The sequence below is a fragment of the Chiloscyllium plagiosum genome, chromosome 5, assembly GCF_004010195.1.
Source record: "Chiloscyllium plagiosum isolate BGI_BamShark_2017 chromosome 5, ASM401019v2, whole genome shotgun sequence".
Taxonomy (NCBI): domain Eukaryota; kingdom Metazoa; phylum Chordata; class Chondrichthyes; order Orectolobiformes; family Hemiscylliidae; genus Chiloscyllium; species Chiloscyllium plagiosum.
In genome coordinates, this window is record NC_057714.1 from 7,844,240 (window position 1) to 7,865,976 (window position 21,737).

General features: G+C 38.8%; 2 protein-coding genes and 2 long non-coding RNA genes across 5 annotated transcripts; 2 read left to right on the forward strand and 2 right to left on the reverse strand.

Annotated features, from left to right (window-relative positions):
• Window positions 1-827: 827 nt before the first annotated feature.
• On the reverse strand, window positions 828-5,356 carry LOC122549699. 2 transcript variants are annotated; one of them, XR_006311641.1, is made up of 2 exons: window positions 5,275-5,356; window positions 828-1,135 (listed from the first exon to the last, which is right to left on the reverse strand). It is a non-coding gene; the product is annotated as an uncharacterized LOC122549699 (long non-coding RNA). The 2 variants fall into 2 exon arrangements; XR_006311642.1 differs by having other exon boundaries at window positions 828-1,138; window positions 5,275-5,350.
• Window positions 4,568-9,233, forward strand: hoxa11b (homeobox A11b). The gene is made up of 2 exons (XM_043689550.1): window positions 4,568-5,699; window positions 6,926-9,233. Exons 1-2 carry the CDS (start codon window positions 5,051-5,053, stop codon window positions 7,156-7,158), a joined length of 882 nt encoding a protein of 293 aa, XP_043545485.1. The 5' UTR covers window positions 4,568-5,050; the 3' UTR covers window positions 7,159-9,233.
• Window positions 9,234-9,869: 636 nt separating this feature from the next.
• On the forward strand, window positions 9,870-21,673 carry hoxa10b (homeobox A10b). The gene is made up of 4 exons (XM_043689548.1): window positions 9,870-10,408; window positions 17,407-17,523; window positions 18,217-19,149; window positions 20,669-21,673. Exons 3-4 carry the CDS (start codon window positions 18,390-18,392, stop codon window positions 20,941-20,943), a joined length of 1,035 nt encoding a protein of 344 aa, XP_043545483.1. The 5' UTR covers window positions 9,870-10,408; window positions 17,407-17,523; window positions 18,217-18,389; the 3' UTR covers window positions 20,944-21,673.
• On the reverse strand, window positions 14,933-16,227 carry LOC122549698. The gene is made up of 2 exons (XR_006311640.1): window positions 15,831-16,227; window positions 14,933-15,713 (listed from the first exon to the last, which is right to left on the reverse strand). It is a non-coding gene; the product is annotated as an uncharacterized LOC122549698 (long non-coding RNA).
• Window positions 21,674-21,737: the final 64 nt, after the last annotated feature.

Genomic DNA, 21,737 nt, shown 5'->3' on the forward strand with positions numbered 1-21,737 from the left:
AGCTAAAAATGAACCCGGATTTAAATCGTAAATATTTACGCAAATATTTTGATGCATTCCGAGCGCTGTACTACAGATACAATCAAGCACTCGTTGTACAGTATATCGCTTTAGACTAAAATGAATGTCCTTACAGCTTTTTCAAATGCGTAAAGTGCTCACTTATAACATACAAAGTGTATTACTTTCAAGTTTCATTGCCGCTCCTTACTAAATGCTCCTTCTCCTGTGAGGCTATTATCGTACTTTCCTGTTTTTGACTGGGCGCAAAAATAATGTTAGGGAATACGTTTAACATATTAATTTTGCTGAGTTGTAGCTCGCAATGTTTTATATACAATCTCTTGTTACAGGAGCATTTTAATAAATCTACTGGGGCTCAATAAAATTAACAAAGGAACAATCTCGCACAACTGTGGCTTAGTTTTTCATCTTTAAGTATGATCCACCTGGAGGCTGTGCCTATCAAAACTTGGAATGGTCTTTGAATCTCGAATAAATGTTGTTTATTAATACACAGTAAGCATTTTTCTCTCAATAAAATGCTAGTTTTTCGAAGTATTTTCGCTTCAATGAACTTTGTGCGGAATTTCCGAGACATTAGGCATAAAAATGGCCGACACTATCTGTTGTCATTGCCACTGAAGAGGCGGCAAAACCACCACAGACAACAAAACAAAAACACGGATTTTCGTTAAAAAGACACTAACTCTGCTGAAGCCAATAAGTTTGCAGTTTAGATTTTGAGAGTCACGACCTTTTTTTGGCAATTAGAAAAGTACAAACTCATTGGAGAACCACCACAATAACATCCCAACCCGACGTCATCCAGCGCCAAGAAAAGGGTTTATTAGTACAATTATTGATTTAGAATGCGAAATGATGCTTTCTCCGAAATGTCTGAATTTCTCGATGCTCGCAGTTCACCGTGCAGATTTCAAAACCAGCTACTTTTTAATGAATGAATAACTGTGTCTTACAATAAAGTGGAAGAGTTCCGTCAAAAGGCAGCAGTTGCTGTCTGAGCACTAGCTTCAGTTGCATTTTTCAGAGGACTTGTAGAGGCTGGGATGAGGCTATATCCACTTTCAGCTTTACATGATGTTGTCCTTCTCATTTTCAACATTTATCCCATCTGCTGGGGAAAATGATAGGGCAGAAATGAATGAAAACATTCCAAGTTAGAAAATTGACTTGCCTTTTGGCATAGTAAAGTGTTTTTGCGGTGGCAGGCAATTAAGCTATATGTGACTTCGTTTGCGAGATGACAAGCGACGTAACTCGTGGGGAGAACGGAAAACTAACGGGAAGAGAAATTCCTGCAAAATTTGGAAAAGGACAACAATAGCCGGCCGTTTCCATGCCGTATTGATTAGCTTCAGGGCAACAATAAAAATCTACTGGCCACAAATATAGTTATCAAACTTTTACCCAGTGGTTCTTGATATTTAAAAATGAATGAATCCATGCGGGACAGATTATACTTAACTCGCGGGTTCATTGCAATTACTGACACGACCGACTTCACAAATGTCGCCAGGGCTCCTGCAAATATTTACCTTTTTCTCTGTCCCTCTCTCTCTCTCTCTCCCGAAGATTTAATTTAAGCCATTGACATTATGATTTAGCTTTCATTTCGCGCGATAGAACTTTTTTGTTAAAAAAAAGTACATTTCTTACACGGATGCAGAATTTTTTCAAAGTTGAAGTTCAATGTTACGCAGGCGCTGCATCTTTAAAGTGCAAAGCTCTGAAATAACTCGAGTGAGGACTTCGTCTGACCGCAGTCTTATTTTTGGCCCTAGCTTTTTAAAAATTAGTTTCAAACTTTAACAATAGGGTTTCAAATCCGATTTCGTTGCTGATAAGAACCGCGACAAAGCTTCGAAGTGCACATCAGTGTAAAGAAATTCAGCTTCATCCGGGTCTCAGCCCTCCCGTTGACTTGGACTCCTGCAGGAAAATAGACTGCGCCGCAATAATTCACTGATCCCCTTAAACTTCAGTATTTACATTATATTTGATTCACCATCAAATAGCAGTCGAATCTCTGCAGTGTTTACCTGATCTTATTCCAGCAAGGTACGTCTATTTAATTTTTGGAACCGTTCCTTTAGCTTTACACGATCACAGTCTTGGAAATGAGTATAGGCTAAAGGCTTAAACTGACGGCACGAATCAATTAGACTGTGAATCTGTAATTGAGAGTGACTGTAAAAGAGCGATTCCCCCAATAGATGAGAATTGGGAAAAGCTGATGGAGAGAAAATGGCGAAGCGAAGAAGATAGTGAATAGGTCTCCACTCATTTATCGCCTTTTACTTAATCGGAAATGTAATCGCCAGCTTCCCCTTTCGTTCGGGAGATTATGAAATAGCTACGACGACCCTGTTCTCTTCGAAACAGCATCGGCAAACTGCGTTCAAAGATACAATATAATTATTGGGAATCTGCCCCCTCCTCAAGATAAGTAAAAAGGGTAAGAAACTAGATTTTGACCAACATGTAGGGATGACGCTCAATGTACAGTTAAAAGAAAACTTCCTCTTTCTAACACTCAGCCTGACTTTTGATCAGACAAAGCAAGGCTTCTTGCTTCTGTTTTTTTTTCGGGACGCCTGATTGCTCATGTTAGCTGGGAACGTCAGAGATCCCATGTAGGTGGCGTCTTCAGCTCACCCCTGGTCAGCTATAATGCCTATTCCGGGGGATCCAGAGGAGTCGGTTGTCAAAACTGCTATTAAAACCGCAGGTCAAACTAAACGGCCCGCTTTCGGTTGTCATAGGCGTTCTGTATTTAATTATATTATTATATATGTGTTGGAATTTGACCATCGGTACAGCGACAGAGTGTGCTACCGTCTTTCGGCTTTCCTTTCTGTATAAAAAAATCCTAAACCTTCAAAAAAATCTGCATTGCACTTAAGTAGTCCCGAATGCCAAGACTGGTGAACAAAAACCTACGTACCAATCAAACCAGTTAGGTTTCAAAGGCACTATTTCAATTCCTTCTTATTTTTTAAAAAAAAAACATCAGATTTGCAGTCTCTTGCATGTTATGGGTATCCTTTGCCATTCTGATTAATGCAAATGAATTTATTTTCTATCGAAACCGTAAATAACAATTTAGAGATGATGTAAGGTAAATTCTTGATCTATGTGTAATATACAATGCCAGTGCTGCATAGACAGTGTTGTATTGATATTTTCAGATCCTTATGATAAAACGTGGACCTTGGACATTGTCAGATTCATATTCTCAGTATTTTCAATAGCTAAGATTTTTGGAACATGCGCCACCATTTTTTAAATAGCAATTATTTTTTTCAGCTACAGTAGGCTAGGTATTTGAAGCAGGTATTATGAAGATTTTGCATTGGTCTGTATTTATTATAACGAAACTGTTAGAAAAGCAAGATTCAACAGGCAACTTGTTATTAACGCTGTTCCAAGTACGGCTTTCTTTTTACTGCATGGAATTTAATTTAAATAGAAGGTCTTTCTGGCATATGTTTATGGCAAAGGTCCTTTTTTCCCAGGAAACCTGTTTGTTTTGGCATAACGCAGTTGTTTTTGGAACAGAAAAAAGCCAATTTGTGACAAATTCTAAGGCAAAGTTTAACTTCAACTCTTTTGTGCAGTCCTATTCTTTTCAACACATCAGGATTCACCGCATGGCGTTCTAACTCTTAGGGTGTATTTAAATCATAAATATTGTTGCATGGAGATAGTGCACCGAAATAAAATGCTTTTTATTGGGCGTTCTTCAATGAATGTAACCCTCACTAAAGTAAAACTATTTAAAAAACACCTCAAGCTGCACAAAATCTGAGTCTGATGCTTATTCAGTTGTCCTTGGTGACATTTTACAGAAATATGGAGAAATATACCCACGACCAATGTCAAATAAAACAGCACCCCCTCTTATCAGCTTTTGCCCACTTCTGGCTGCGGTATTCCCAACTTAGTTTTAACGACAGAATGCGTTCTTGAACAACACACGCAAAAAAAAATTGGTCTGAATGTAAAATTAAGGTGCACATGGGATTTTTCACTCCAATATTCCTAATCTTCCACCGAAGTGGATGACTGGTTTTATATAATTTGCTGACAGGGCCAGGGTTTTGTGTGTGATGGAGTTGAACGTGACCATGCCCGCTTATAACAAGCCAGAAGCAGAACAACTATCTTAAGAGAATAAAAAAGTCTGTCCGCCTCACATATTTGTCAGATTTGTCCGGATTGGGTTTATTTCTGGCGGCAGGAGTAATCTAACTATGGTAGATAAAGTAAAAAAAGAAACAAACTAGATCCGTGCCGAACGGTCTAACTTTTCTTCTCTATGCATCTGTGTGGTCTATTGGAGATTTTCAGAAAAGGTGGGAGACTATTTTACTTAAAACAGGATCTAGCCATTTAAAGATTGCAACCTCGTCCTAATAAATATCGGTAAGATTTCTTGTAGAACCTTTGTCTTTATTCGTTTGTAATTTCACAAATTCTGAGCAGGCGACACAAGCAGAAAACACAGCGGTCTTTCATTTTTAAAAAGGCCAAAATGAACGAGTGAGCAGAGGAGATTATTTGTTAATAAAAATGCCGAATATGCCGCAGAATCAACATGGGAGAGATCGGTCGAAAAGCATTTTGTTCGAGAAAATAGAGTTTCTGATACATTTCCATTGCGGAAATTGTTAAGTGTGATTTCGCGTCTACCCTGGCTGCAACTCAGCTGGTTGGAGCGCCATGAAGTGAGTGTGCCAAATGCGTCTCTGGTGTGAAGGTTGAACACCTTCACAGTATTATTCGAGCTTCCCGTTCCCTCTTTCTAAATGTGCAGAGCTGAGATGTAAAGAGCTTTGCACTCCTGGTGCGAGGGGGGAATCCAAAGTGATGCATGTCAATTTCTCCAGGCATCTGGTCACATGACTGCCCTGTCCCTGCGATGTATGGAGATACATTTCCACGTCAGCTTACGTTTCCAAATTTTTACTCCGCGGATCAGCTTCAAAGAGGCAGCAGCATCTAAGGACCATGTTTAGCTGTGCGAATGCAAGCTATTCTTGCGCTAGGGGACCCCAAGCAAGCGATGATGGATTTTGATGAGCGGGTTTCTTGTGGCTCTAATCTTTATTTGCCTAGCTGCACCTATTATGTCTCGGGTCCGGATTTCTCCAGTCTGCCTTCTTTTCTACCCCAAACGCCGGCTTCTCGCCCCATGACATACTCCTACTCGTCCAATATCCCCCAGGTTCAACCTGTGCGAGAAGTTACCTTCAGAGACTATGCCATCGATCCTTCCAATAAGTGGCATCACAGGGGGAATCTCCCGCACTGCTACTCCGCAGAGGAGCTGATGCACAGAGAATGTCTGCCTGCCAGTACCATGGGCGAGATGTTAATGAAAAATAGCGCCAGCGTTTACCACCCCAGCTCCAACGCGTCCTCCAGCTTCTACAACCCGGTGGGGAGGAACGGGGTCCTGCCGCAAGGATTTGACCAGTTTTTCGAGACTGCCTACGGTTCCAGTGAGAATCAGCAGTCGGAGTATTGCGGGGAGAAGAGCCCAGATAAAGCGCCGTCTGCGGCAACTTCAAGTTCGGAGACTTCGAGGGTGTCTGTGGAGAAGGAGACGAGCCCGGGGAGTAGCAGCCCGGAGTCTTCTTCCGGCAACAATGAGGAAAAAGGCAGCAACTCCAGTAGGTAGAGTCAGTGCCCACTTGTGAGAGAAAGTTTTGCGATCTCGCGCTCTGCTGTTAAAATTTTTATGTGCTGTTTTATAAGCATATAAGGGGGTTTATGGATGGCCTGTAGATTTCCCAACAAAACTTTTTTTTATATAAATGACAGGATCACGTGTCCAGCTCTGAAATTGGCCGTGAAATAACTCCAGCCAATCGCTGCATTAAAATACTTCTACCAGCACCTCAAAAAGTGAGTTTGGGGTTTAAAAAATTCTGATCAGTTAAATTATTAGGTGTAAATTTATTAAAATTTGCTTTTGGATGCGTGTGACCTTTGTGTGTATTAATGCAACTCAGTGATTCTATAAAACACATGTGTTGACACAAAAGCTCTATTTATAGGTTGTATTCGGTTCCATAAGTAACCGCTTTAAAACATAATGTGGCAAAATGACATTTTTAACAGCTATATAAATACTGCAATACTTCTAACATGGAGCTTTCCATCATATAAACTTATTTCAGAGCCGGGTGACCGTATTTTATTTAATAATCACATTTTATAGTTGCACGTTTCACCGGCAGAGTCTTAAGACTGCAATGTTACTTCTGAAGACTGCTCCATGTTGAGTCTTACGATGCGGAATGACTGTAGAATTAAGTTCCCTCCCCTCAGGAAACTAATTCCTGCTTCGCAGTGCCTATTAAAAAGGTACCTCAAGTATCCCATTCCCCAGCCCCTTTTAGTTGACGCTGTTCAGATAAATTAAAAGTTTTTGCACCTTTCAATGTCCCTTTTTCTGTCTTAAATGCACGCATCGTAGAGCTGAGTCATCTTTATAATAAAAAATCACTTTTTAAAATTGTAGCTAACGTCTGATGCCAGGAGGCTCGTTTTTAACTTTCAAGTATAAGGTTGGAATGAGGCTATGAACTAGTTACAGCTAGCAAAGTCCAAATCCATTTGAATCCATGCAAATCGAGGCAGCCATTTTTTATCACTAGGACTTGGCAAAATATGAGAGGAATAGCGTGCTGTTGCTTTGTGTAGACAATTATTTACTTCGAGTACTGCTGAGAGAGACAAAAAAAGCTGCTATGTGAAAATTGGGAGCCTTGCAGAGTTACCTCCACTTCCCTTTTGAAAGTGTTCAGAGTAAAGCACATATTGACGGCCGGAAAGCTGAGTGTTCCTCTCAGTTACAACGACCAAAGTTTAACTCACTGTTTACCTGTTACAGGTGGCCAGCGTACACGCAAAAAGCGGTGCCCCTACACCAAGTACCAGATCCGGGAGCTGGAGAGAGAATTTTTTTTCAGTGTCTACATCAACAAAGAGAAGCGGCTGCAACTTTCCCGGATGCTCAACTTAACCGACCGGCAAGTTAAAATTTGGTTTCAGAACAGGAGGATGAAGGAAAAGAAGCTAAACAGGGACCGCCTTCAGTATTACACCACGAATCCATTGCTCTGAGATTAGACTGCGATTACAAAGAGGAATTTCTCCTTCCTATGGTCTCCTTCTACGAAGAAAGCGGCCAGGGCGAAAGCAGAGGTAAAACAAAAACTCAAGTTCGAGTTTGAGAGCAGACACTTTAGTACAGTTTTGACAGGCCGGACAACTTTGCAAAACTAACTGGGACGTCTAAGTTTCAACTTTAAACAGTAACTGGAATTAATGATCATCGTTTGTTTCACATAACACATTATTATATTCTCACTTGTGTGATCGACATGCTTTGTACAAAGGGTGTCTCGAGAGATAATTGTTGAGATGCCAATGTGAATGCTTGGATTTAGTTCAGCGAAACAGAATTGTCTTAATTCGAAGGAGAATGCAGCATCGTTTTGAATTCAGACCTGTGCATTGGAGCCCTAGGAGAACCAGTTGACTGTTGTGGACCAGCTGCAATATAAAAACAAAGTAATAAAATGTGCGCATGCTTTAGATTAGGAAGCTTTCGGTGGCGCTCACTATCAATCACAACTATTGGATATATATTTTTTATCTTCAGTTACAAGGAGTAGCAACCAACCTCGTTCTTTTTGTAACTGACCTTTCCGTAAGGGTGGGGGGAGTGTTGGGTTGGGGGGCTGGTGGTGGTTAGCGCGACTGTTCTCTAAACAATGCCTGCTCATCACTGCTTAGGAGACTGAAACTTGTCTGTATAAAAGACAGATTAAAACCTAGATCTCAACAATAAATCCGTGTGTTTTTTCTACAAATAATGAGGAGTAGTTCCCGCCCCCACCCCTCGTTCCCCAAAAGGAGAGCATGCATGTAAATATGCAACCTGGAATTCATTCTCAAAAGATGGCTGCTGTTGGGAATCACAGGCATTTTTGTGTCAAATTCATGTTCACCTCCAAAATAAGCAAGTGTAATTAAATTCTGTTTAGAATGTAAAGTTTGTACCTTTTTTGGCGTGGTACTCTCTATATAAACACTTTACCGTTTAAAACATAGCTTGGGGTTATAGAAAACGGGCTATCTTATGCTTGCTGAAGCAATCCGTGAGTGGTTATTTGTACTTGACATATTGTGCGTCGTTATTTGCAAATGCAGTTTTTACGTTTAACTTTTCAAAGAGAAGGGATACTACCCATGATGACATACTTGAGCACAAATTATTGTAAATATTTTGCTCTTTTCGTACAATATGAATGTGTATTGACAGTTTTAAATAGGAATAGAGTTTAAAAACTGCTGCTCATGCATCTATTATTTTCACGGATTCCTTCAAAAGATGACAAGTCTGCAGTGCTTACAATATTGAAGCCATCTTTGTCCGTGTGAACCAAAGACAAAAAATTATTTTCATTGAACACATACGTGTTTTATTGCACAATGGTAACATTTCCTGTAATTCACCGAGTAATTTTTTAATAGGCCGAGATACCTACAGGCCGCATTATACAAAGATCGCCTATTCGTTACCTGGTAACATATGCCAGCCTTTTAAAATAGTTCTTTTTATTATATCAATCGAATCTAAATGTTTGTGTGGTCTCCATCAGGACCCTCATTAAAAGTAGGTGGTTTCCTTGTACCTTCACATGAAAAGATAAATGGCAGCGGCCGAATATCTGCCTTTATCCCCCTTTTTTCGGTAAAGTTGGTTTAATTTGCAAGACACTGAAACATATTAAAATGATTGGACGATGCCCCACACACTGGGGTGTTTTTGTTTTGCATTAAGCGCTTGGATTTTAAAAACAAACTGCAACTTCCTTTATGGGGATACTTTTAATCAAATTCTGTTTAATTAAATGTGATGCCAACATTTGCTTAACATTTGTATATAATTTATATTTATCGGTTTGAATAAAAGGGTGTAAGATTTGCATGTACGCGTCCAGAGAGCGCACAGTGAGATTCGAGGTGGAAAAATAAACATTTTTTTTCTTGAGGACGATCCATGTAGGCTTCTTCAACTTTGCCGGTATTCACGACAAAAAGTAAAAGACCTGCGAAGAGCTGTATTATTGTGTGTTTCATGTACGTAACCAACAATCATTAAAGCTGGTAACATTCCACTTCATCCTAAATCCACTGGTATGCTTCTCTTTGGTTTATTTTTTGGAAAACTTAGAAATTCAAATCAAATTTAGAACAATGAAATCTCAGTTCGACTTCGACACAGCCAAATTGAACGTCATGGCACATACATTGTCAAAAGCGGCTGCACTGCCAGAATTTAACGTGGTTTATTTTGCAGGTATAAAAATTGACCGTGTAATAGAGAATATCGCAAATCTAATCTCTCCAATGGGTAAGCATTCCACTGCGTTTGATTGGATTTGCACCGACCTATTTTCGCAATGACTGCAATACCTTCCATTTGTACTACAATATTTTAATACCAGTTTGTATTCCCTTTTCCTGCTTGTTTTCTGGCTTTGAACTTCTGATGCGCTATGGACGTCACCTCTAACCTTGGTGGTGGGGGGGGGGGGGGGGGGAGGTGGTGGTGAAGGGATAATCATCTCTGAAGCTTCCATCCACTGGTTAGACTCCCGCCGGATGTAGCCGGAATCCGATACAAATGATAAGCGATTGACCAAGAGGACTAACAGGGATCCTAGCGAGTTATGATCTGCTATCGTGAAAGTTTAATGTTATGTGTGAGGTGTTTTAATTGGAATGATTCTCGTTGTGATTAAAGCTTTGAATGTATCTTTTAACTCTACGGAAGAGGGAGTTGAGGCTAGCGTTGTACCGGATTAAGGGGCTGTGGCATTCAAGGCAAATGACAAGGGACTGTCTCTGTTGCTGTGGTTACTAGCAGCAGGACAAGCCATAAAGCCGATTTTTACTTAGCTCTTTGCATAGTTCCAAGTACCGCAATACGCTCAAAATTCAAAATGCGGCTAACGGAATCAAACAATTCAATTTTACGGGCCTTGCCGTTCGAGATGTCTTTCCAGGCTCGTTGTAGATTTTTGTGTTGCCACACCGTAGATCTGTGACAATGAATTATTTCAGCAGGACGTTCAGACCACATGGTGGCGCCAGTTAGATCAATGTCAAAGCCGCTGTAGGGCAGCAAAAATCTATATGGAGAAATATTTGAGCTATCCTTTTTCCAAAGCACGAGTTCCAAAAGAAATATGTTCGTTTCTTAAATCCGAATTGAATGCTGAAGGACTTCGAGTGATAAATTAAATCCAATAGACTGGAAATGTCCCAAAATAACTCCAAAATAATCGTTTTGCAAACAAAGGTAGGTGATTAGAGTCTATGTAGATACAACATGGACGTTTTATTTGGACCAAAATCCATCTAACAGTTTACAGATTTTTCAATCGGCTTCATAAATGTTACTGAACTATCAACGAAACGTCAAAGATTTTATGTTTAAAGTTAGTGTAACAATTAAAGATTGGAGGGATAAAAGTCCCTTTTCAAATGCATTTTATTTCGCCCAAAAAAAGACCTCTGGGAAAGGGAAGCCGTACGGTTTTTTATTTCACGGTAGACTTGAGTTTTGAAAGTGGGTTCGACTACACAATACTGTAGAAATAAAACACTTCTAACAAATTATTTTATTGCAACAACAACATTTAAGATGAATTGCCACATTTGTAGGTCATGGAGGAAATGTTTAATTCAAGAGTTTAACTTTTGCATTATCTTTCTTTAAATTTTATTTCTGTCTCTGCGTTATACTGACTGATCTCTAATCAATTATGTTTCAGCATAACGCTACCATAAACCAGCGGTACTATTTTTTTTCAGTTTGATTTACAATACTAAATTACGTTTGTTTCTAAATAACCGTGATTCGGATCCTTAATAATCAGACGTTTTATTGAAAGTATCAGAAAAAGTCAAAATATTTGACCGTTAATCTTGACAATTGCGTTCAATATATAACACCTTTCTGTAAATTGCATAATGTCGCTTAATGTGCGCTTCTGGTTTGCACAAAAAATAATCAGCTTATTTTTAAAAAAATAACCCACTCCCGAGGTTTTTTTTTAAACGTTCCTTAAATATTGATTGAATGTTGAAGCTTCAAGTGCGTCGGGAAACTTGCTTGTTGGACAAATTTGCGTTTTTTTTATTTATATGACTCAGTCGGACAATATTGTTTCTTTTCCGTTAAAAGTTGACTTTTAGATATAAAGAAATGTTCTCCACTGCTGCACACTTTTTGTTTTAATTCAAAGAATCTCGCTTTATTTTTGCTTCAGGCATCACACAATGCAGAAATTAGAGCTATATATTCACCATGTATTTGCATATTTCCGACATTCATTTATAAAAATAGGTATATACAAAACAGCTAATGTTTAAAGGCCTTAAAAATAAAAGAACTTCCAGTAAAGAATTTGGATTGAAAACATTTAATAATTTAGTTCCGAATTTATTAACTAAAATAAACAAGGTTTGCGTGGCTTTTGGGAACAGATTCCATGTGAGCATTCTACTTGTTGATCTTAAATTGCATCTGCCGACAAGCAGATCAAATTTGTTCAGTTCAACATTGCTTTCGACAGCGCTTCCCTAGACTAAAACGCCGGGATAAAAATTACTCAAAACATGCTACTTGTGACAGCTATTTTTACGTTGAACACTTTAAAACCATGCATTCAAAGGAAATTCGTATAAAATATATTTTAGTTCATAGTATACTTCTGCGTGCATATGCGCATGTTTGCTTCACAGTGCTCATCTAATAAGAAAAATGGTGAAAAGAAAAACTATGCATGAATTGTCGTCTGGTTTTAATCTAATCCACTGCTTTGGTTAAATTGCAAGTTATTGAGTTTTTAAACCTGAATACTGTTTAGTATCTATTTGCAATATAGTTTTCTGCCTTTCCGTTTTCCCTTTGTTTTAATCTGCAGAACAATAATGCAATTTCTAATTTTATACGTTAATTATTTTAACAGAATGTTATCTGGAGTTTGATACATGCCATGAAGTAGATTCCCACCAAGAAACTGTATAGCCTCAACATTTACTGCCTGCGCGTTAGACATTGAGCCCACTTTAAACCACAGCGCCCTCTGGGTCTAGAATCAACACTTGCACATCACACCAGTGATTCTGGTTTTCCGCTCTGTAAAAAGTATACATTTGTATTTCAGAGCGAACTGATTTTGTAGTTCAGAAGTTAATCAAAACAACTTATAAGAAGGCTCTATTGGTAGGCAATGCCCTGCTTACTGGTTACTCATAGAATAGACACCTAGTAGTAACCTAGTTATTAAAAAGCTATCATTTCTGAAAAAGAACAGACAATTTCAGTAATCCCTCTTTAGGTTTGTTAGAAATATATTCTAAAAAGAGTTGTATCTTTTGCAGTTGCTGAAATAACAATTTAAATCATACACAAGGAGTAAATCGTCATTCCAAGAGTTTAGGGGTCTCACGAATATATAACTAAATAACTCTCCTAATAAGCCATAGAGACACTTACGATTTTGCAATTGGGACCAGCAGTATTTTGCAACAGTGAAGAATGAATAAAAACCGTAAGAGGAGCCATAGAACAAACATTACCCCGGACCTGCCGCTGTGAACTTTCATTTAACTGTTCGGAAAATAGAACTGTCTAGACATCCCAAAGTTTAATTGCACTTTCGTCGATTTTTTAAAAGCTAGTTAATTCTCTCTTTTTTTGTTATTTCAGAGAAAGCACATTGTCACAGTTGTTCGTCTGTGCAGCTACTAAGTTTTGCTATCATTCAGATTCGAAGGCATTTTGTTGTTAGCTCCCACATGCATTACTTTCCATGCAGACTTCCTCTATATAACTACTTAACTAGGATCACGCAAGCAAGATAATAATGTACGTTAAAAACATTTTACTAAAGGATAGCTTGGTTTTTACAGCAATAAATTGAAACATTTGGGAGCATTGGTTACAGTAAGTGCTTTGTTTGAAAGAGGGAGATGTAATCGAAGATGTTAATAGAAGTTAACGTTTACTTAATTCTGGACCATTGAAGCTATATATTAAACAGAACTAGCATGTACGCAGTTCATATTTGTTGAAGTTACCCTGAATTTTTTTCTCTAAAAGTCTTGTCGTTCCGTTATGGTTTTGAACGACTTTAAATTGAGTATTAAAACCACAAGTGCTTCTTTGTTCGGAGGTATCAAACTATTGAATGATAGCGTTAAAATCAGTGCAGTTCTACACAGGAGACTAATGTGAGAAATTTGTTGTAATTGTATATTTTACACCGAGACTTTATTTTCGACGTGATACATAACATGGGCATTCTTTTGGCTTGTGACCTGACCCCCGCTGCGTCACCTTCACCGTGGCCTAAACGACTGAATTGTGCCTTTTTTTTGGGATGAGGAGGGGGTGGAAATGAGCGGTATGGTTGGATGGGAGGCTGAGGCTTTGGATGAGGAAAGAAAGGCAGTGAACAACTCTGTCAGCGGGGAGAAAAAGCTGTACACTTAATTACATCAAATTATACCAACTAAAATCAGAATTCCAGGCTCTGATTGTAAATTACTCAAATTAACATAAGCTTATGTTTTCAAATAAGTGAAAGCTGTCTGCGTGTTTCAATAAAATCCAATCAAAAGCTCTTTTATTATAAAGCGACAAGCAAGTGTATATCTGAGCGTGTTATCGCTTTTCTATGTTTCTGTTCCTGTTAGCTATGCATGGTTTCTGCAATCTGAACATTTTCACCTGTAATCCTGAAGGGAAACTCAAGTCTGAATTATTGTAAGACTTCTCGTTTTTTTTTGAAAGGAACCGGTAACAACGTGTCATTCAGAATATTGCACAGGAAACAATTCACGCTATTCAGTCTAGATAATAGATTTTAAACCCTGACAACAAGGCTCTTCCACCCTATTTCCATCGGAACGCTTTCCTTTGAATTGTTAGAAGAGTTTTTAATTGAACAACCTTGATCGCCAGAAACTGTCCTTGATCTATAAAATAATGTATAAGCGACTATATTTTTCATTATGACCATACACAGTTAACTTCGCATTCAGGAAGCTTACCGCGCGAAGTGTTGTCCATCGTGGACTTTTAAATGCAGTTTTTTTTTCATTTAAAAATCATTTATTTCCAACCCTATTTTTCGTTTTTTTTTATTCCTTAAAAGGGTTTCCTCACAGATAATTGTGAATGAACTAAAATAACTGAACTAACATGTGTTAAAATAAAACAAATGAATTATCTTTACAATTTACTTGGCGCACCTTACCTAATTTATTGAAGCAACAATGTTTTGTTATAGTCACGATGAATATTTTTGCCTTACTAATGCGTTAAGCAATTTTGTGCTCATTTTTTGTTGTTGCTGCATATTTTATTCAGACTTGCTGTTTATCATAGTGGGTTTTGGGCTTCGCTGAATTTGTTCTGTTAGTTTTATATTGGAATGCATATGTAAAAAGATTGTTTAAACCATGCTATTTGCTTCTCCCTGTTTTAACGCCATTCTTTTTTTACACCGAGCGATAAGTTATCCCTAAGACACTTTGCGGTTTTCTGCATTAGAATGCTGTGGTAGTAATTTACAAAAAGAATTAGAATTGCAGATTTAGTGAGATACGTGAATATAACAAGGGCAATTTCTTCACTTTTTTTTTGTTTTAACGGTCCTGACTGCGGCCTGCATTCATTAATTTGTGTTTCAAGAGCAAAATTTGTATTCGGTTTCCTTAGCTAATTTTGAAAAAAAGTATAGCGGTTTAGTTTTAATAGATTTCATGTTGTAAACACTGTATGTAAAGAACCGAAACACAAATGCCGTAGGGTTGTCAGATTTCAGCGTTTACTTATCAACTTAGCTTGAACATTTTCATAAAGTACACTTTAAAAAGTCTATTTGCAACAATATTCTGAGGGACAAAATGTACAGTGGTCTCAGATGTCTAACTGTAAAACCGATTAATGCAGTGCAAGTAAAAGGGCGCCATTGTTTTTAGATTTAGTTTTCAAGGCACGAGACAATAATCTCTCTTCGATCATCCAGCGGTGTAAAAACATCTTAAGGAACTGGAGGTTTTTTTTTAAATAGTCTGTAGATGGCAGCTACTTATTCTAGTTGGTAGACTGAAAGGAATTTACTGCGCACACGCATAATGACGAGTACACTTGAAGGGTGAGGTTTTTTTTAACACAACACTTCATAAAGTGTTACATAGATTTTTTTGTTAATAAAATTACATGTTAAGTAATTGAAAGTAATCTCATATAGATCGACAAGTGGTGAGTGTACGAAGACTTTTCGAATCTTTATTTAGCAAAGCACAATGAAAGACTCATTCTGTCTGGCTTTCAGTCTTAAGTTCACGATCTAGGCTAAGAACGAGCCCGAGCTCTGAGTGCGGTCATCCTGATCTGTTCAGGCTTTGAAATCACTTTTTTGCCTCAGAATGACCACTCGCTCTACTGCCTTCCACGCTCGCTCTTTGGCCAGTGGTTGGAGAACGTATCGTTTACCTCATTTGATGCAGAGTTTCGAGACGTTTGTTTATTGCTGGCGCGTTGGAGGAGAAATGGAGAACTCTTGTAATAATCAGGATCGATACAGCTTGAGAAAAAGAAAATGGTCTTCGTTATTCTTTCTTATGTCAAGGGAAAGTTGTTACACGCCGCCGAAATATTGCACAACATACGGATTTAGACGTTTTCTACAACTATATCTTACATCTTTTTCTTGTCGTGTTACGATCAAGTCATTTCATCTTTCGTCTCCTTCTCGGTAGAGTTAATAATATTTCCTGACTGTTAACAATGTCACAATGCGTAATTACGACATCTTAGAAACTGGGAAAGGAACTTTCCCCTGCATATCCTTGCTGCTTCAATTACTTCCCAGTGCGTGTGTTTTTAATGTATACAGCAGTCACACGGCCCTCGCCCCATTCCTACCAATAAAGTTTGGAAAGGACTGCAGTGCCCCTAGAAACTGCAGCAACCAATCTACTATCCACATTACAGTTTTACTGGGAAACTGGGTTATAAACGTTCAAGCCCATTGCCGATCCAAAAAATGCACTAATAAAATTATCCAAATATGGAATCAATATATTAAACAATGATATATTTACCACAAGAACCAGATAAATATCCTGACTTCAATGCATAACCATGCTGCTAGTTAGCATTGGTGTACAGTAGCTTGAGTCTTTATATATGAGACTGGTATAGATGACAATTGTTATTTCCCTCCCATTAAATCTTTGTATGCTCCCATGATCATACGTGTCATAGGCACAGTGGGACTGCAAAAGGGAATATTTTCATTTTTTGATACAGCACGTTTAAGTTTTTATAGGTCTTCTGGACGACCGTGATAATTCTAAGCAGTTGTTTGTGCTAAAAAAAACAAGCAAGACGAAAGAATCCTCTGAGACGGCCCCTCAGCAAACACGGTGCGTGTAAAGCCGGCCTTCATATCCCGCTGACTTTACCACAAACAATATTTTGAATAACCTGCTTTAGATTAGCAGCATTTTTGCACTTTAATCCAGCGCCAGAGTTAAAGTAACAACAATGGAAATAATAGTGCCGAATTGGGTTTGCTCGTGGTGGGGGCAGAATTCGTGGACGGTTTCAAATTAACTCGTAGTAAAACGCAGCAATGCCAGAGGCTGAAGATTAAGTCCTTTGTCACAGTGAAATCACACTGTTTACTCCCGGTCCCAACCTAAAGAGTACATTTGCGAGCGTCATTGTTGGCAGCGCTTGATTACAGAGGTGGCCGAACAAAACACAAATAGCATGTCTCCTTTTCGGAGTCGCATTGATATATATCACATTGTACAGATATTCCACAGAATCGTCAATTCGGAGAGGAATGGAGCGCACACTCTAATAAACACGGACGTTTATTTTGGCCATGATAATCTTTGGCGGAGTGTGGGGGTTGTTTGGTGGAAAGGGAACAGTGCTTACATTTTATCTCACTTAATTTCAACCGGCACTGATATTAAGAATTTTAGCGCCACTTTGTCTATATTTGTCCTTGAACGCCACCTCACTCGGGAAGAAAAGTTCACAATCCGAAGCTCCGGCTCCGCTCCTGCAAAGGACACAGTGCAGTTTGCAGTTTTTTTTTGTTCTTGTAGCTGTTCACTTCAATTCTAATAGTTGCCTTTGATCGGCTGGAGAGAGAAACTGTGGACGAGGATTCTGTTTCTGTGCCTTGTTTTAAACTTGACCGGCTTGTAGTTGAGAGCGTTGTAAAATTCTGTTTAACAGTCTTGTTTTCTCTTTTTAAGACGAAATGATGAGATCGATTTTATAGATGTGGTAAACGCTCTCTCCTGTAGCTCGGGCAGTCGAAGAATGCAATGGTTAAAGCATTGTAAAAGAAATGTTTTCGATTTCCTGAAATGGTAGGTATGAAATATCTGAAGTGGTCAATACCTAACTGATGTCTAAGATGCAATGCTGGTGAAGTAGAAGAGGAAAGAAAAGGAATAGATTATGTTACTTTATTAGTTTGTTGTCACTGACCTTCTACACTTAAACCACAGAGCTGCAGCACATTGCACTAACCTGTTAAACTTTAGACTGCGAACAGCAAACCAGAAATGCAATTTAGAAGCTTTATGTCCAGATGTGATTCTGAAACAGACGCGTGAAAGAATTGTTCTGTAACTTAACATTAATTAAATAAATTCTGTAGTATTAGTCAGAATGATAGTGCTCTCTGTGAAAATAGAGCAGCAACCATTATAGCTAATCACAGGCAGACCGTGAAAGTCAAGATTACTACTGGTTTCTCGCCTCTAATTGCCAGACAATTAAAGCCCACAATGAAAAGTGCAGAATAGCAGAGTTAGAAGTTCCATTTCTGTTAACTTCATCTGTGAGCAGTTTAAAATATGAAACTGATTGCTAGTCGGTTTCAGTCAGGCCGCTTTATGGATTTGCTAAAACTTGTGTTGATATTGTATGACATGTTGGAGCCTTTTTTACATTATTTTATTCGAAGGACGTGTTTCTAATAAAGTAGAACCGAGTAAATAAAGATGCATTTAGACGCTTTTGCAGTTTACCGAATACATATGGTGACCTTATTGCAGTTTCAGTGACGCAACCCTCCGTGGAGGAGGGGCTTCTGTCCAACTCAGCCATTCGATTGGCCCATCCCGCCTGTCGTGCTGCGGAGGTATCTCTAATCATATTCAGCGTGTTTGCACAAGAAATGTCAGCCTGAACTGGATAGCTTCTGCTTTCGCCAAATTACCCCACAACAATGTCATGCTCAGACAGTCCGTCTGCAAACTCCTTTTTAGTAGATTCTCTGATCAGCGTGGGCCGTGGCGGGGAAGGAGCCTATTACCCCAACAGCAGTGTATACCTGCCGCCTGCCTCTGAGCTCTCTTACGGCACCCAGAACTGTGGACTTTTCCCATCCCTCAGCAAACGCAGCGAGAACAACTCTCAGAGTATGGTCCTGACTTCTCATCCTTACATGAGCGGGATGGAGGTCTGGTCAGATCCCCCAAGGTCCTGTCGCATGGAGCAACCTGCAACCCAGCAAGTGGCAGCATGTTCCTTCCCCCAGAATATCAAAGAAGAGAATGCATATTGTTTGTACGATTCTGAGAAATGTCCTAAAAGCTCAGCAGCAACAGATCTTTCCACGTTCCCAAGGCTAACATCAGAATCGTGCTCCAATAGTGACACTACTACTAGCGGCGGGGTTCCTGTCCCCGGCTATTTCCGTCTGTCCCAAGCCTATCCGACATCTAAACAGACACTTTATAACAACACAGGGCAGGTTGGGACCTCTCCATTTGTAGCCCAATCCCAGATCCGATATGGAACACCCCCTTCTTCAGCTTCGACCCCGACTGAGTTGGGGAGAAAAGGAAGTGAAGGGACATCCCCTGGTCATTTAACCTGCGGTTCGGAGAGAGAAGAGACAGAAGCTCCGGCTTCTTCAGCGAACGAGGAATCATCTCCAGTCCCTTCAGAAAGCAGTAAACATTCTCCTGAGAAAGAAACAAAAGGTAGGTAAATAAAAAGGTCGAGGGGAATTTATACAGCTAGCACTCAGAACCGGGGAGACGTGGCAGGTACAGCCAACAGGCGTAACAAAGAGGGTTTTATTTTGACCTTGTGAACTTTTTATTTTTGGGCGTGAGCTATGCTGTAAAAATTAATGCCTACTATAGTTTATAGCACGAGCCCACGTTCCGGAGTCAATTGTAGCCGCAGTCTAAACTTGTCAGATAAGTTACAAACCACGAATCCTTTCTGCAGTTATTTAAACGTACCGCATAGAAGGACATATTTGCACACAGGGTCCAAAGTAAACAGAACACAGCCAATAAATAATACTCAAAGGAACCCAGGGATGTTTTATGTTCTGGGGCTCATTTCGAGAAAAAGCATGAAAAATTTCGAAAAAGTTTTCAAAGTATGAAATGCTGATATGGAACTCTTTTGCGAGATATTTGATACTATTTATCAGCGTATAATTATTGCACATTGAATTTAAATAAACTCAATTTGAAGCTGTAAATGCTTTAAGTCGTTAGTTTATACGGTGTCTGAAATCCAGGTGGCCAAATAGATTATATTAATGCAATAGCAACGCTGTTAATCTGTGGAAATGGTTAGTTTTGATTTTATAGAACTTTCGAAAAAAATATAAAGTTATTACAAATAAAGTAAACTGATGAGGTGTTAAAATAGCTTAAAACATTGCAGCGAAGAGCAAATACGTCAATTTGTTCAATTTGAGTTGTTTCCGTACACGAAATAGCTTAACTTCCTCAGGCTAAAGCAATAGCGAAGCACAGATTTTAAACATGGCGAGAAAGGCGGCTGAAAAAAAATTGGGAATGAAGGAAAGAGGGAAAGACACGCCTACTGGTGCTAAGCAAAATATTGAACTTTTAGGGGAAATTGAAGCAAAATATGTCTTTCAGTGGTTAACTAATGATCAATTCAGTAGCCAAACATATTAAACAGGAGCAGAAACGAGATTCTTGCAAAATAAAATGAAATAGACAGTGTCATCCCAAGTACATAACAAGGTTAGCAATTAACTTAAAATCACATTAATATACCAACATCCAACAGAACTTCAAACTAAGTTTGCCTTCGATTTAAATGGACATACAGCTCGCTCTTACACAATGTATTTCACAGAACCGTTTCAGTCACAAAATAAGTGAAAATGTTTTTTGTTTACGCTCCATGTGGATATACACAGTGGGTGCTGACAAGATAAATTGTACAATTCTAACTAAAAAATAGTGCCATGGAATTCATTAACAATATTAATTGAAAGACATAACATTTTATGTATTTCATAACGCAACTGAAATATTTGTAGATCAAGTGACACTGTAGAATGCAGGTTACAACTAAAATCACCTAAACCTACCACAAGTATTGAAAATTAAATTACGAAACATGATAAACTTCTTTTCCTCTCTTTTCATCTATTTCGTCTCTCTCTGCTTATCTCTCTATTTTCTACCTTCTTCTGTCTCTCTTTCTCACCCCTTCACTTACTAGGGGAGGTGAAAGCTGAAAGTGGGGCCAACTGGCTGACTGCAAAGAGTGGCAGAAAAAAACGTTGCCCTTACACCAAACATCAAACCCTGGAGCTGGAGAAAGAGTTTCTCTTCAACATGTACCTGACTCGAGAGCGTCGCCTAGAGATTAGCCGCAGCGTCCACCTGACTGACAGACAGGTCAAAATCTGGTTTCAAAATCGCAGGATGAAACTCAAGAAAATGAACCGTGAGAACAGGATTCGGGAGCTTACAGCTAACTTCAGCTTTTCATGATAAACACAAACACTGGTTTACAGAAATTAAAGGGACATCGGGAAGCTGTGCTAGTGTCACTAAAAGACTAAAAACTTTTCCACTTACCTCTGACTCCTCAGCCTTGTGCTGGTTGTAGATATTTCGATTTACGTGTTTTGTTTTTATTTGTGGCGGTAGTCTGTTTCTGTAACTATGATAATGTGTGTTGCCACTGATAAGTAAGGCATGAACAGAAGTTATCGCCCTGTATGATGATTTTTCCAAACAACCGTGGGGGGAGGGGGACCTGACAACAATCTTTTTAATTGTGCTAATTACCAATTATCAGCTAAGTAAATCAAACTTTGTAATGTCTAAATACAGATGACCCATGCTGTTAAAATAATTCCAAAATAAGTACCTACCGTATACTGACATGTTAATAGAAGTTAAATGTGAATATGCTGTAAAGTGTGTTGTTACATAAAGATATCACATACCATGAACTGAAACATCAGATCACATTTAAATGTGAAACACTATTGCAAGGACAGAAGAGTAGGATGTCGGACCTTTTATTCACTGCCGTTATTTCACATTAAAAAAACAAATAGAATTGATTCATTTGGGTTTGCAATGATGAAATGCTTTCACTTGAGGACTCAAATTCTGCTCAATCCTATTGCTGCTGCACTCTGTACGTTAACAAAACTTGTGTTTTCATGAAAGATGAATAAACGTATTTGGTCGGAGTGCTTTGAGATAGGTACATGTATATTGTTTTATCTCATTTTGTGTTCGATTTCTTTCTTACCTTATCTGTTGAGGAAGCT